The 13,845-nt window shown below is 39.5% G+C and overlaps 1 protein-coding gene and 1 long non-coding RNA gene across 3 annotated transcripts; one reads left to right on the top strand and one right to left on the bottom strand.

Annotated features, from left to right (window-relative positions):
* Nucleotides 1-1,014: 1,014 nt before the first annotated feature.
* On the bottom strand, nucleotides 1,015-6,002 carry LOC130912527 (uncharacterized). Of its 2 annotated transcripts, none has more exons than XR_009062618.1 (3): nucleotides 5,428-6,002; nucleotides 2,424-3,004; nucleotides 1,015-1,109 (listed from the first exon to the last, which is right to left on the bottom strand). It is a non-coding gene; the product is annotated as an uncharacterized LOC130912527 (long non-coding RNA). The 2 variants fall into 2 exon arrangements; XR_009062617.1 differs by lacking the exon at nucleotides 1,015-1,109 and adding an exon at nucleotides 1,796-2,231.
* aamp (angio-associated, migratory cell protein) lies at nucleotides 4,855-12,928 on the top strand. Its single transcript, XM_057830667.1, has 11 exons — nucleotides 4,855-5,372; nucleotides 5,708-5,884; nucleotides 5,979-6,098; nucleotides 9,909-10,048; nucleotides 10,149-10,293; nucleotides 10,672-10,755; nucleotides 10,901-11,016; nucleotides 11,081-11,175; nucleotides 12,410-12,500; nucleotides 12,591-12,745; nucleotides 12,815-12,928. The coding sequence occupies exons 1-11, from the start codon at nucleotides 5,282-5,284 to the stop codon at nucleotides 12,873-12,875; spliced, it is 1,275 nt and encodes a 424-aa protein (XP_057686650.1). The 5' UTR covers nucleotides 4,855-5,281; the 3' UTR covers nucleotides 12,876-12,928.
* Nucleotides 12,929-13,845: the final 917 nt, after the last annotated feature.

Below are 13,845 nucleotides of genomic sequence, written 5' to 3'. Positions count from 1 at the left end.
AAAAATGATTTCAATATTATCTAAAGACTTATTATGAACAGTTTTGTTGTTCTTTTGTTTTATTGTTTTGTTAATTTTTTTGAATACTGCTATCATCATCATCATCATCATATCAATATTATTTGAATATTTTTCTTGACGTCCTTAGGACGCTGTTCCGCCCTTAGGCAGTTGCCTAAATCGCCTTATGGGCGGCACGGGTGTGCCAACATGTGCACATTAACACTAGTAGTTACATTGCACTTAAGCAATAAAAAACACAAAGCATTTTTGCCACATGGAGTGCTTTGATTCATGGAGATCCAGTGGCAGATGCAACAGATATCTACTTGTTAGATAGTGCAATGCAACCAAAAAGGCACTGGATAAAATGAAGCCCTGCTGATAAATGTTCAGCTATAACATCTTAAGGTACCAAAAAGTACAAATACGCACTCAAGATTTATTCCGAAATGAACATTAATTAATCAATTTTCTGTACTCCTGGGGTTGCGGGGGTGCTGGAGCCACTCCGGCGTTGGCTGTAAATGCTTAACAAAAAAAAAACAAAAAAAAAAAAGAATGGGAAGCCCAATTCAACGAGGAGTCGACACTGGCATCTAGCGGACAAGGCTGCGCTGGGCTGCTCCACCCATAGATATCACATATACAAGGCTAGAGGGCAAATGACGGAGTCGGGACGTATGAAACTGGCTGCCATCTTGCGCCAGAGGACTTCTATGGTCAACTTTATTGTAGCGCACCCAAGGTGAATGATTTTCTCCACCAAAATAGTCTTAACTCGCTGAATTAACAAATATTCAAACTATTTTATTTATGACAAAAGGTATTAACGTGTCTATGATTTAGGCTTGATTTTGAAAACTTATAATTATTCTAAAGTGTGCTATGAAATGACTTAAGTCAACGATAGCCAATGACTTTAGAGATGTGTATCGACTGAAAAGCAATGTCAACAAATAACAGACACAAATTTATAATCAAAAATGAATTTTATGTTGTTGTTTTTTTCAGGTTACATTGTCATGATGCACATCATGTTGCTGTTCGTGCTGCGGACAGCTGAAGGTGCCTGCTGATGGTGACTGCTGGCTGTGGGCACTGAGCATCTTTTTAAACAGAAAAAAATGAAGAATAAAAGCCTTTTAATTTCATGTTTTGACAGCTGACCATTACCATCCATTTTTCCTGCTCCTCGTGGTCCTTGGGGAAACCATACATACGATAGCCCGTTTTGGACCCATTGGTGCATCTAAATGGTGCACAACCAACCATCACAGCCCACTGATCTATCAATGTTAGGTGTAAACAATGAACCATGAGACCAGTTTCACCAATTGTTCAATAAAAATATGATTTTCTTTATCAAAAGGTAATAAGTTGTTATTGTTATATTTTACACCATGTTACAGAAAATAATACAATTTTGTTCCTGGCTTGTAATCATTTTATTTGTGTTGCTTGGGTCCAAACTAAATGAAAAATGCATCTACAGAGGTACATGTTTGGTTTTGCTAAAATTCCAGGCTATATTCAAAATTTCCGATTTTATATCCTAATTATGCAGAAAATATTTGTTGAATGTCATTTCTTTGTTTCAGGTCAAACTAAGTCTATAAAATGAGGAAAAATGTACACACGCACACATACAGTATAATATATATATATATATATATATATATACATACATACATATATGTATATATATACATACATACATATATATATATATTTATACAAAATCATTAGAAAGTACAACAGTAAAGAAAAGTGGACAATAGAATTCCAAAGTTGTGACCAAACAAACCCAAACTTTCTGGTGAAAAAATGTTTTTATATGTCGATGCAACGAAACAAACTACGAACTACCTCTTAGAACTTAACTTAGTGTAATTTTGTATGACATGATGTCATCTTTAATATATTACCACAAGTGCGTAAATCAAGGAAATCTAGACATTTTCTGGAAAAACAATATTCTAGTTGTGAAAACTAGTGATGGGTCCAGTGATATAAATGCGCCGGCGCGCGCGCCGAGCTCATGGAGCAACCCCTGCGTCGGTGCGCGTATCACTACAAGAAAATCACGTGACCGATGCATGAACTCATTGAACTGTGTCGACACAGTCATGACGCGGCAAACTGGTTCAAAAGGAAGCGCGTCTGTCAACGCGATGGAGCTGCTGAAACAATCCACATCTCACTGGTTACTTCCTCGTTGTCAACATGCTCTGGAAATGTACATAACACAGGGAAAACGCACTTGTCATCTTCCATTCAAAATACAATTAATTTTAAGGTAACGCTTAGTTTATTAGTGTGACGGGTACACGCGGGTCCGTCATTTGCGGTGCATGGAAAAAACACATTTGATGCCTTCAAGAGGAGGCGTTGGCAGTTAGTTTAATGATCAGAGCACTCACCTTTTGTCCTCGATGCGTCGTGCGCGCAGGTGGGACTCCTGGTCTGAATGGATTGCGTCGCACGGCGCGGCTCCAAAGTCAGCGGTTATATTATTAACGTTATTTTTTTGCAGGTGAAATGTCGCATTTGTACTTTCAACCAGTCATATACAAACAGTAGCCACCTCCCCAATGCTGAAGCATTATTGGGCCAAGCATGAGAATGAAGTTTCTGATAATCCCAAAATACACACAGGTATAGAGCCATTCCTTTACTTTCCCACAGTAGCTTTTTTGGTAATTTGTTAGAAATTGGTAATTAAGCTATATTTATTTATTGTCCACTTCAATTTTTTTCTGATGGGCTACGGTACCACTTAGATGACGAAGTGGGGAGTCAAGGAGGCAATGCAACTGTAGATGAAATTGCAAAAGTGCAACGATGCATGGTTGAGCTGAACATGGCACGCAATGCAGATTTTCTTCAATACTGGAGGAGCCAACATCTTATCCAAACCTCTTTCAACTGGCAAAGAAATTCTTGTGCATGCTGGCATCGTTGGTTCCATGCGAGTGTGTGTTATCCACAGCAGGTGAAATTTCTTGTTTAAAAAAAGAGAAAAAAAAGGAATCGACTAAATTTTAAGCATTAAAAAAACTATGTTTTTGAATACAATTTTATCAGAACAAAAAGTCCACAAGCATTCTCATTCACCCATTCATAATTACATTTTCACATTAAAACATATGTTCACATAAAGATATGGAGTAATGCAATATGAATGCAAAGACTTAAATAATTTGATTTTACATGCTATGTCATCAATGGCGTACCGCACGCAGGCTATTTTTAGACCGTGACATCGCATCGTAAAGCGGAAGTAAAGCCGAAGTGGGACATTATAGACCCGCCCTCGCATAGACCCAACGTAAAAAGTGCTACTTTTTGCCGGTAATCTTTCAAAAACGAACATGCCAATCACGCATTGCTTTTTTGGAACTTGTAGAAACGACTCCAGACATTATGACCATGAAGGATGTTTTCTTCATACGTTCCCGGAAACCAAAAACTCGGGAGGAAAAAATGCGAAGACCGAATCAACTTGCGCGGACTTTAACACCAGCTCGGCGAATCCATTCACGTTTCATATGCAGTAAACATTATGTTGGGTTGGCATGGTCTTTCAGAGGACAAAGAGGTAAGCCATTTTTATATTTCTATTTTATTTTTTTAGCGTAACGTTGTGCCGTACTGCTTCTGTCTGACAATGAATGACCTGAAAAAAATTACAATGTATCTGACAGCCACTGTTACTGTTTCTGTTATATATATATATATATATATATATATATATATATATATATATATATATATAAATAAACAACTTTAGTAAGGGGGAAGTGTAAATAAATTATAGGATTAAGACGTGTTATTAATGAAAAAAATTAAAAGTGTTCGTTGGCTATTACTGAGTAGCATTTGCGATCGCTACACAAAGCTAACTAAATTACCCCCAAGAACGGTAAGAGACGTAGGACAACCAGAGGATATATAAGAAAGACAGGGCTGATGGTAAAGGATAGCTTGTTGAAACCGGAGAATGTCATTGTCAGTCACGTCGATAAAAAAAGCTAAAGCTATGCTTAGGTCGGCTCGTTTTTTTCGTCTTTTTCAGCCTTCGACACTAAAGCCATCTCTTTAACTGAATATTTTTATGTTCTTCCACATCTATGCCAGTCAATTTGGCACCAGGCACATAATTTTCGGAAAGAATTGGTAGGTTTAGCGCTGTAAACGTCTCCTTCGTACATGATTTCCATTCATTTCCTATTAGGGACAAATGGTGGCTTGTCCTTGCTTAGCAACAGTAGCTAATGTCATGAATATTAATGAGCGGAAGTGATGTGTTGCTTGCGGTACGCCATTCAGTGTCAGTCTGTCAAGTGGGTTGCCTGTAGGGATTTTTTTTATGTCCAGCAGGTGTCAGTATTCAATGACACAGTATCCACACTGTGTCAACACAGTGTGTCACTGTGTCGACACGCTTCATGAGGTCTCGCGGACCCATCACTAGTGAAAACCTAAACCATTTTGCCTTTCAATGAAAAAGCCGATTTCTCGTGCTAATGCTAACACAAACATGAAACTTTCCACAACATAGGAGGGTTGCCTTTTGCGTAACAGTTTACATCGTTTTCAGTTGTTGCCTTACCACTCGAAATAGCATTTACAAAAATGTTACAATGTAATGACATAATCAAACAAGTACTTAGATACGTGATTTTACTCATTTTTCCAATAAATGTCGCAATCGTCGCTGTCAGTTCCTTTGAAAACCAACTTGTACTCGGAACTACTCACGCCTACATGAACCACGTGACCACCTGCGGCGAGATCAGAGTCTCGCAACTCTATTTCTACACGGCTCTGACCTATGTTCCGTCTATCTTTGGCGCAGACCTTATGATGTCATATTTCTGCGCCGGTTTAAATAACTAAAAAAATAATTTCCCCCGAACTATTTCGCAGGCAATGCTTCTTCAAAACACGAGCACGTCTCCTGATTTAACCACAGTACTTTTTTCGACCAACGGTCCTGAAATTTAACCAACCAAACCAATTTGTGCAACGTGAACTTCAACAAACGTCGGACTGGGAACCTGACATAACCTGGCAATATTCGTTCCGGGCAAAATTCTGTAAAACGACACAACGTGGAAGGAAAGCTAGAAAAAAACGTGTTTCGTAGAGCCGTCATTATGATCTGTTTCCCTTTACAATCTAACGCGACATAGGCTCATTTGGAAATATAGTACTGTCTTTGTACCGCAACAGTTTGCTGACCGAGTGGCTGATTAGCTCGAAGCGTGCTAACAGCATGGCTAACACGATGCAAGATTCGGTGGAACTTCACGGAGACGAAGAAATAATTGAAGTTATCGAGCTTAACGAGACCGAAAACCATCCAGGTGCGTTGACATATCAAGCAATCACGATCGCACATTATCTGTATAGCATACAAACCCATTTCAAAAGTTTTCCGTAATAGACGTCCAACCTATATGAACTGCGAGGATTGGCTTTGGCCATTCACTCCTCGCCTTCCCAGTCAATGGATTGGACAGCTTTCGCCGACAATGGCAGTCAATGTGAGGTTGGAGGGCATAATGTTTTGAATCCGGTCCAGGGGTGTACAATGACAGATTTGATAGACTAAACACACCCTAACGAGGATAACGTCTACAGAAAATGAATGGAGGAGGTTTCTTAATCAACACTGTTAACTCTCAGTTTCTACTTCCAGATAACTTGGCAGACAATTTGGAGGACATTGACTTCAAAGAGGCAAGCGATTCAAATGACGATTCATATGGTGATTCAAATGACGATTCATATGACGATGAAAACTCGGACACAGAGGTTGAAATGGAAACGGGGTACGAGCGGGATGATAGCGAGCTAACCTTCTCCAAACACACCGGTATTAGCAGTGTGAGCTGTTTTCTGCTCTGCGATTCAGAATCGATTCAAAGATTGAGTTTAAACTTTGCCACTGTATTTTCGTCTCCTCTCAGGCTCTGTGTTCTGTGTGAGCTTGGATCCAGTCACCAACAACTTGGCAGTGACGGGAGGAAAAGATGATAAGGCGTATGTGTGGGCGGTGAGCGATGGTGAAGTTGTCTTGGAGTGCACAGGTGAATCTCTACAACAGTTTTAGACCCACCTGCAATTGTATGAAAATCCATGATATGGAAAAATAATCCCGATCACATATGTTTTGTCGGAGTCATCTGATTTTGGCAATCTCCTGGTTCCGAGTCCTGATCCGATATTTAAACAAAAGTTCCAAACATGTTACAATACTGTAGTGTTTACAGCGCTTCCTCTTCCGCTTTTTCCGGGAGTGTTGCGGAGTATAAAACGTATATATTTTTGTTTCTTTTGGCACTGCCGTTGTATTTCTGGATTATTTTGTTACTTTTTATGTCTATATCAGAGGTTGCGCTAGACATTTTCGTTGTCTGTCATTTTGACTGACAGGGTCATAAAAATCCAGTCATAATCTATTTTTACCCGTCACTTAAATTTTTAGAATGATAATGATGACATATTCAATAGTATTTAGTTTTCATTCATTTTTAATTAATATTGTAATGCTTGCTTGGCGGCGAAAAATTAGACACGGAAGTCGTGGTATTTTTCTCCCTCTTTTTACTCTGCTTACCACCAACAAAACAACAACTCCGCTCCCAAAGAAAAAGAGGCAACTATATAGACCCCAATCACCAATGTCACACAATGATCTTAATTGTGGTTATCAGCCCAAAATCTTCTAAATATATATTAAATGCATCTTACCAGATATAAAATGACTACTACATAGTCTGTGGTGATCGTTTGGTGCCCAGATTTCTTGTCGAATTACAGCAGTCCATCTCGCTCTCCTCTTCGGGTCTCTCAGAATACAGTAGAACTTCAAGTCTCTCCGTCTATCTTCTCTGTTACTGCAACCAACCACCACACACGCCTTCACCATTTTGATTATTAATGTTAACGAGCAGAAAAACACGCCGTAATAGGAGGCATGTACGTAGCGGTAATGTGTAAACACGACGAGCTGACACACAATATGGCGGCTCCAGTCAGGGGGGCGGAGTTGTGACGTCATGTGATTGGGGTCTCTACACAGGCGGCAATCTAGTCCACCAATTGGATGACGCGCTGGCACACCGGGTGCACCAATAAGAACCTCGCGTTGATGTGTCAATCACGGTGCCGCCGCCAAACCCCGGTGACGCTACAATATTCTGACAGAATAGCCAACGACGTCATGCATTAAGAGAGACAATAGCTGATTAATATGCTCACTCGCCACCCTGTGGTCTGCTGTGTGAATTGCAACCTGTCAAAATGACGGACGGACTTCATTTTTTTCCTTCACCGTTTTAAAAAAACGGTCAACGACGGAAAATATTCGGTTAACGCGACCCCTGGTCTATATATATATATTTTTTTAAAATTAAAAACCCCATCCTTTTCACCCGATTCCGATCCTCTGAAAAATGGCCTGATTGACCTGATTTCTGATCACCTGATCTGATCGGGGATATCCCTATAAAAATATATATTCGGAAAACACTCAGGTCTCTTGAAGTTCCGCTCGGAGACCCCCAATTTGGCCAACTTTAAAAATTGGCCGATATGCATGATTGACACATCATTGGAAAAGCTTAAAATCTCAATTTTCTGGGGGAAGTTTTTTAAACAGCAAAACCCTATCTGGAGGTGAGAGCACACGAGAGCAGAGTTAACAGACGCCATGACTTTAACGAGATATTATCGCGTACTTACCTTGTTTAGATCCAAAAACTCCATGTCGCATGTATCACTGAGTGTCAACACACAGCTGTGAATAGCCACAGCTGGATTTTGGGGGGATTTTATGGGTGAAACATGGTAATGTAACAAGGGTCGCGATGCAGAAATCGCAGACATCAAGAAGTGGTCGAGATTTTCTGTTTCATATATTTACCGTTTTTAACTTTTTTTTTTTTTCTTTTTAAATTTTCCTTTGTTTGGATCGATTATTTATCGTATTAGATATCAGGGAAAATGGGACAGTAAAAAAAAACAAAAAACTGTGTTTCTGTGTTTTCCGCCAAATATGAAAATTACCCCAAAGACTTCATACTGATATTGATGGGACACATTCCCCAGACGCTGCGCCATGCCTTCAAGTAGGGGGCCGTCCCACACTCCGCTTCAGTCGGAGTTATTCTCAAACACATACAACGATCTAACGCCGGATTTAGGTTGAAAAGTACGAAAGATTGGAGGAATGAAGGATTGTCTCAGGAGTGATTTGTTCAAGGATTCAAGGTAATTATTGTATTTTTCGAACCATGCGTGCATTTTGAAACATTGTGGGAAAAAAATCAATGGGAGAAAGTAACCGCTACGGCATTGGCGTCCTAATTCGCAATATTTACGTAAAATAAATGCAAACTGCCTGTTTGTTTTTTTTGCTTTTAACCAAGAATCAAGACTGTTTTACATCCATATCTATAAAGAATTCAGGGATCTGAGCAATTATTCACAAGAATTTTCAACGTAAAAAGCTCTTTGTGGTGATTAGGTGGCGCCACAGTGGCGTAAAAACTAGCAGCACATTCGACATATTTATACAAAATAAATGCTAACTGCCTGGTTCTTTGCTCTTTAAGCAAAGAATCGAGACAGTTTTACGTCCATATCTATAAAGAATTCAGGGATTTACGCATTTATTCATAAGAATTTTCGATGTAAAAACCTCTTTGTCTGTGTTTCCACTCGGGCAGCTTTGACAGAGATAGGGCCCCTTGCCTTGTGTCCCGTCAATATATTAAGAAGTCTATGATTACCCATCCTGTACACTTTAAACAAATCTAAATATTCATTTAAACAATCATCTCATTTCACGTGGACCTAAATAACTAGTGTATTCCCGTAAGTTCCATAAGTAGTTAAGGTAGCAGAAACTGAATACTTGACAAAGGGTTCCCTTTAAAAGTCCTAAAGGCTGGAATTAATTATTTTAAAAATAAGGCCTTAATTGGCTTTTAATTGTCGTCGATCCAATTTTCAAAAGTCTTAGAAGTGTGAACACATAGTAAGTAGTAAATATTATTATTATATTATTTTAGTTTGAAATTTAATTAAAAAAGATTATGCAACATTTATGTTTTAAAAATAATTTTGCCCATGTACTATACTGGCTACATTGCGATTCCACATTAATGAAACACGGAAAGCCAGATTCCTCACTGCATAAATGAACATTTACTACCGTACTCCTCTCTGTGCTAGCTATTTATTTGATCAAACAAACAAAAATGTTTTTTGTTAAATGCTGTATGTTTTCTTTTAAAGCTCATCCCATATTCTGTGATTTTTTTGGGGGGGGCTTGCGGGGTGGTGTGGCACCAATCTCGTGACCGCTCATGAGATTTCATACAAGCACAACGAAATAATGGAGCTTTCAAAATGATGAACTTCAGCAAGTCTTGACTTTGCAGATCTCCTGCAAAAAAAGTTCATTTTGTGGTCAGAATAAGATACGATAAGACTGTCTGCATTGTTGACGTGGCTCCACTTTCAATTACCTACTTTTTGAAAATAATATTTACAGTGTCATTTTTATATTGATATCTTGTTTTTGTGTATTTGAGTATTTTTGTGTACCTTTATTGTACAGTACGTATTATTACAATATGGTCCAATGTCTTTGGTTGCACTTCAGCTTTAAACAACTCACGCATTATATTTTAGTTTGCCTGGGGACTAGTTTGGGGGATTTATAGTTTTTAAAAAGAGTCTGAAGTAATAAGTACCATAACTTCATTTTTGTTCTTGAACTGTCAATGTTGATTACTTATAATCAATCAACAGACATTTGAAATAATTTTAACTTGCCTCGAGTTGTGGAAACCCCGTTGACAAGTTCTCTTGTTGTTTTACCTGTGCAGGTCACAAAGACTCCGTCACGTGTGCTGGGTTCAGCCACGACTCCTCGCTTGTGGCTTCAGGTGACATGAGTGGCCTGATTAAAGTCTGGAAAGTGGAGACGAAAGAAGAGATCTGGTCTTTCGAAGTTGGTGATCTGTGGGTAAAGAACATCTGCTTTGATTCTTTAGAGATTTAGTGAATTTGTGATCAGCGTAAAAAACTGCAGTGGAATCTTTATTTTTGGTCATGTGGCCCCTCAGTGGTTGGAATGGCACCCATTTGCTCCAGTGCTCCTGGCAGGAACAGATGACGGTAACATGTGGATGTGGAAGATCCCCAGTGGAGATTGTAAAACCTTTCCGGGTTCCGGATCCCGGGCCACCACTGGCAAAGTCTTTCCTGATGGTAATTCCGTTTGTTTTAAGGATTGTTGACAGCCTTCTGTAGCAGCTTCTGCGTGTTGTGATGTTTATTGCCGCTAGCTGGTGACTGTATCTGAAATTTCCGCTTGTAAGTCATAGTACAAGGGATTCACGACTGTATTACGGTTTGCCTTCTGTAAACGTACTACAGTGTAAAATCCTTGTGTTCACTTTAGCATTTTTTTATTACTTTATAGAATTTGAACATTTCAAAGTAATTGCATACATGTAAACTTTTTTTTTGCGCCATTATTGTGTTTTTATGCTTACATGCCTGAACCTTGTTTGAGTATATTAAAGTACATTTAATGGGTTTAGGAGTGAAGCTTTTAAAAAAAAAAAAAAAAAAATCCCTCTTCAGGTAAACGCGCTGTTGTGGGTTATGAAGATGGAACTGTGCGCTTGTGGGACTTGAAGCAGGGCAACAGCATACACGTCATTAAAGGTGAGAATACCTGCTTAATTCACGCTGGAACATGAGAACAGAGCTAATGCATAACAATTAACTATGAGAATCAGAAATCAAATACGATGCAGCAAGAGTGCTGGTGTAAAACCCTATCTGACTGTTCAAGTATTAAAATATATAGGTCAGGATGGACATCAGGGGGCGCTGACATGTCTTGCATGCAGTAAAGACGGCGCTTTGGTACTAACGGGCTCGCTGGATGGTTGTGCTAAGCTCATCAATACTGCTACAGGCAAGGTAGGTGCCGCTGTAGTTCTACTCAAGTAAAGCATAAGAGTCATTTCTCCACACCTGGTATCAGGTCGTGGGCATGTTCTCTTTGAACGGGGGCAAAGCGGAAGATTCTAAGGATGAGGAGGACTCCAACGCAGTAGAATCGGTGGGATTCTGCAATGTGTAAGTTTTAATTTTTAATGTTTATTGAAATAGGAGGAGTTGCCTTTTCATAATGTTTGGGGGGGGGGGTGTATTGATAGAAATTCTTTCACAGATCATACTGAAATCCTATGATTATTAGGGTTGGGCATTTTTTTTTTTTTTTTAGCGGTTCTGATACCACGTTTCGATTCCGGTTCCAAATGATTGGGATTCGGCAGGGTAAAAAAATGCATGGTTTATAATAATTTCTTAAATTCTCGATTATTTTTTAAATTGTATGAACTTTCAATATACTTTGCTATGAATTTCTCACAGGGCTATTTTTAACCTGTATATAAATACTGTATCAGTCTTTGAACTTGAATATGATGAAGTTTCTTTCGACAGGAGTGCACTTTCACAAAGATTTTTATTTTTCAAAAGCTCACAGAGAAAACATTTACACGTTATTTTGCCAGTGTTTTAGAGTGTTTTATGCTGCAGGCATTTATTGTATTGCATCGTTTGTTTTGGGTGGTATTTGTACAAGTTAGTTCAGGGCTGACATCTTGCAGATGTCAGGCAGGGAGTGTTTTGTCCCTTGATCTTAAGTTGACTACTTTTTAAGTTTATTTCTAAACTGATATATTGTTCATCCGTCCACAAGATGTCACTATTGTAACTCCGGACTCTACAGTTTTTCTTTGGCTTCGCTATGTGCGCTTGGAAAAGAATCCCTGAGGTGTACAGACGCTACACACCTCCTCTGCATTACACATTGTTAGGAAGCCTTGATAAAATAAAATCTGTAAGTTTGCACATTTTAACAGAGGGTCATATCGGTGTGTTTATTCTGTTATTTAATGTCATTTATGTCAAGCGAAGCAACAAGTTTTTGTGCTAAGCTAAATTAGCCACTTCATATGATTTACTCATAAAGAAGCTAGTCTTCATGTGGCTTATTCGTGGTGTTCATCAGCTATTTTTCCCGGCCGGTGGTCGGGGCTTCGAAACTTGGAATCGAAATTTTTAAAAATCGAACAGTTCCGGGAGAACCGGACTGTTAGTCCTGGTTCCCATCGATGCTCGATGCCCAACCCAAATGATTATACAGTATACCGAAAGATATATGGGAGTGTTTCGGTTGTGGATATGAACTTAAAAAAAAATTATAATTGTGTGAATGAAAGTTTTTCAGTGAGTGACTGGTAATCCTGAACTAAATCTCTAATGGGCCCTCAAAATAATATGAGTGTTTTTGTGTTTTCTGCAGCCTCCCGCTCTTCGCTGTGGGTTACTTGGATGGTACTTTGGCCATCTATGATATTTCCACGCAGGTCCTGCGACACAGCTGCAGGCATGAGGTTTGCATTTATCATTTTAGCACACAAATCCACGTCAGGGAGTCAAGGAAAGACAAATTTAGGCTTGCAATCCTCCTCCTGTTACTTCAGGGTGGCGTTGTCTGCCTGAAGTGGAACGAGTCTTCTTCGCTGGTGTCCACCTGCAGTTTAGACGGAGCGCTACGCCAATGGGACGCTCGCACAGGCAACATGGTGTCAGAGTTTCGCGGTCACACTTCGCAGATCTTAGATTTCACAATGAACAGGTAGGTCATACTGTAATCTTATATTTTCAACAGACTTTACCTCAGCTTGATTGTCTTCATCTTCTCCAGGGAAGCAACGGTAGCAGTCACTGCCTCCGATGACAAACGAGCCAAAGTCTTCTTCCTCTAAATACATGATTGATAAAAAATGAGAGGGAGGGAGGGAGGGAGGGAGGGAGGGAGGGTGAGAGGGAGGGAGGGAGAGAGGGAGGGAGAGAGGGAGGGAGGGAGAGAGGGAGGGAGAGAGGGAGGGAGAGAGGGAGGGAGAGAGAGAGAGAGAGAGAGAGAGAAGAATGCAGGAGAAACTCCTCGGGAATCAGACGGCACCTCAACAGTCGTGTTGTCTTTGTAAATCGTCATCCAACGAACCTCCCTGAAATATTTTTTTTTTTTATGTTTAAATATTTTCATTCAAAGAGGGCTGAATTATGTCGTCATCTCCCAACCTTGATTTTAATGTTCTGATCTGTAAAAAAAAATAAATGTAAATACATGAAAAATGTACTAAAATGCATTTTAACCGTATTGTGGTTTGGGGCCTTTTTTTTGGAGGGGGGGGGGTCAAGTTTTAACTGTATTTTGATAAATGAAAAATCCCAATCCTGAGGGTTTAAAAACGTATTTTTCCTATGTGAAGTTGTAACATTGCATTTAGACTAGGCCTGCACAATATATCGTTTGAACATCGCCATTGCAATGTGCGCATGCCCAATAGTCCTATCGCAGGATGGGCAAGCGATTGTTTTTTTGCTTCATAAAAACCGCAAGTGTGCAGAGAAATGGCATCCTTGGATCCCTTTCATCAGAGCTGGGTAGAGTAGCCAAAAATTGTAGTCAAGAGCAGAGCCGTGCAGAGACGGGTGGAAGGACAGGTGCGCACAGATCAAAAGGGGCGCATCAACAAATATTTAATACACCTTACAACAACATAACCGCCATAATCAGCTTTATAGTATAATTGGCCGTGAAATACTTTAATTGGGTTTAGGGAAGAGAAATCAACACAGTCATCAACACTTTCTGGCTGTGACTCAGTCAGTCTTTGCCTCTTTTCTTCCTCGATCGCTACATCAAAACTTCCTTCCTCAACTTGTTCATCT

Source organism: Corythoichthys intestinalis, chromosome 2 (genome assembly GCF_030265065.1).
Source record: "Corythoichthys intestinalis isolate RoL2023-P3 chromosome 2, ASM3026506v1, whole genome shotgun sequence".
NCBI classification, from domain to species: Eukaryota; Metazoa; Chordata; class Actinopteri; order Syngnathiformes; family Syngnathidae; genus Corythoichthys; species Corythoichthys intestinalis.
This window is presented reverse-complemented; position numbering and strand designations above follow the sequence as displayed.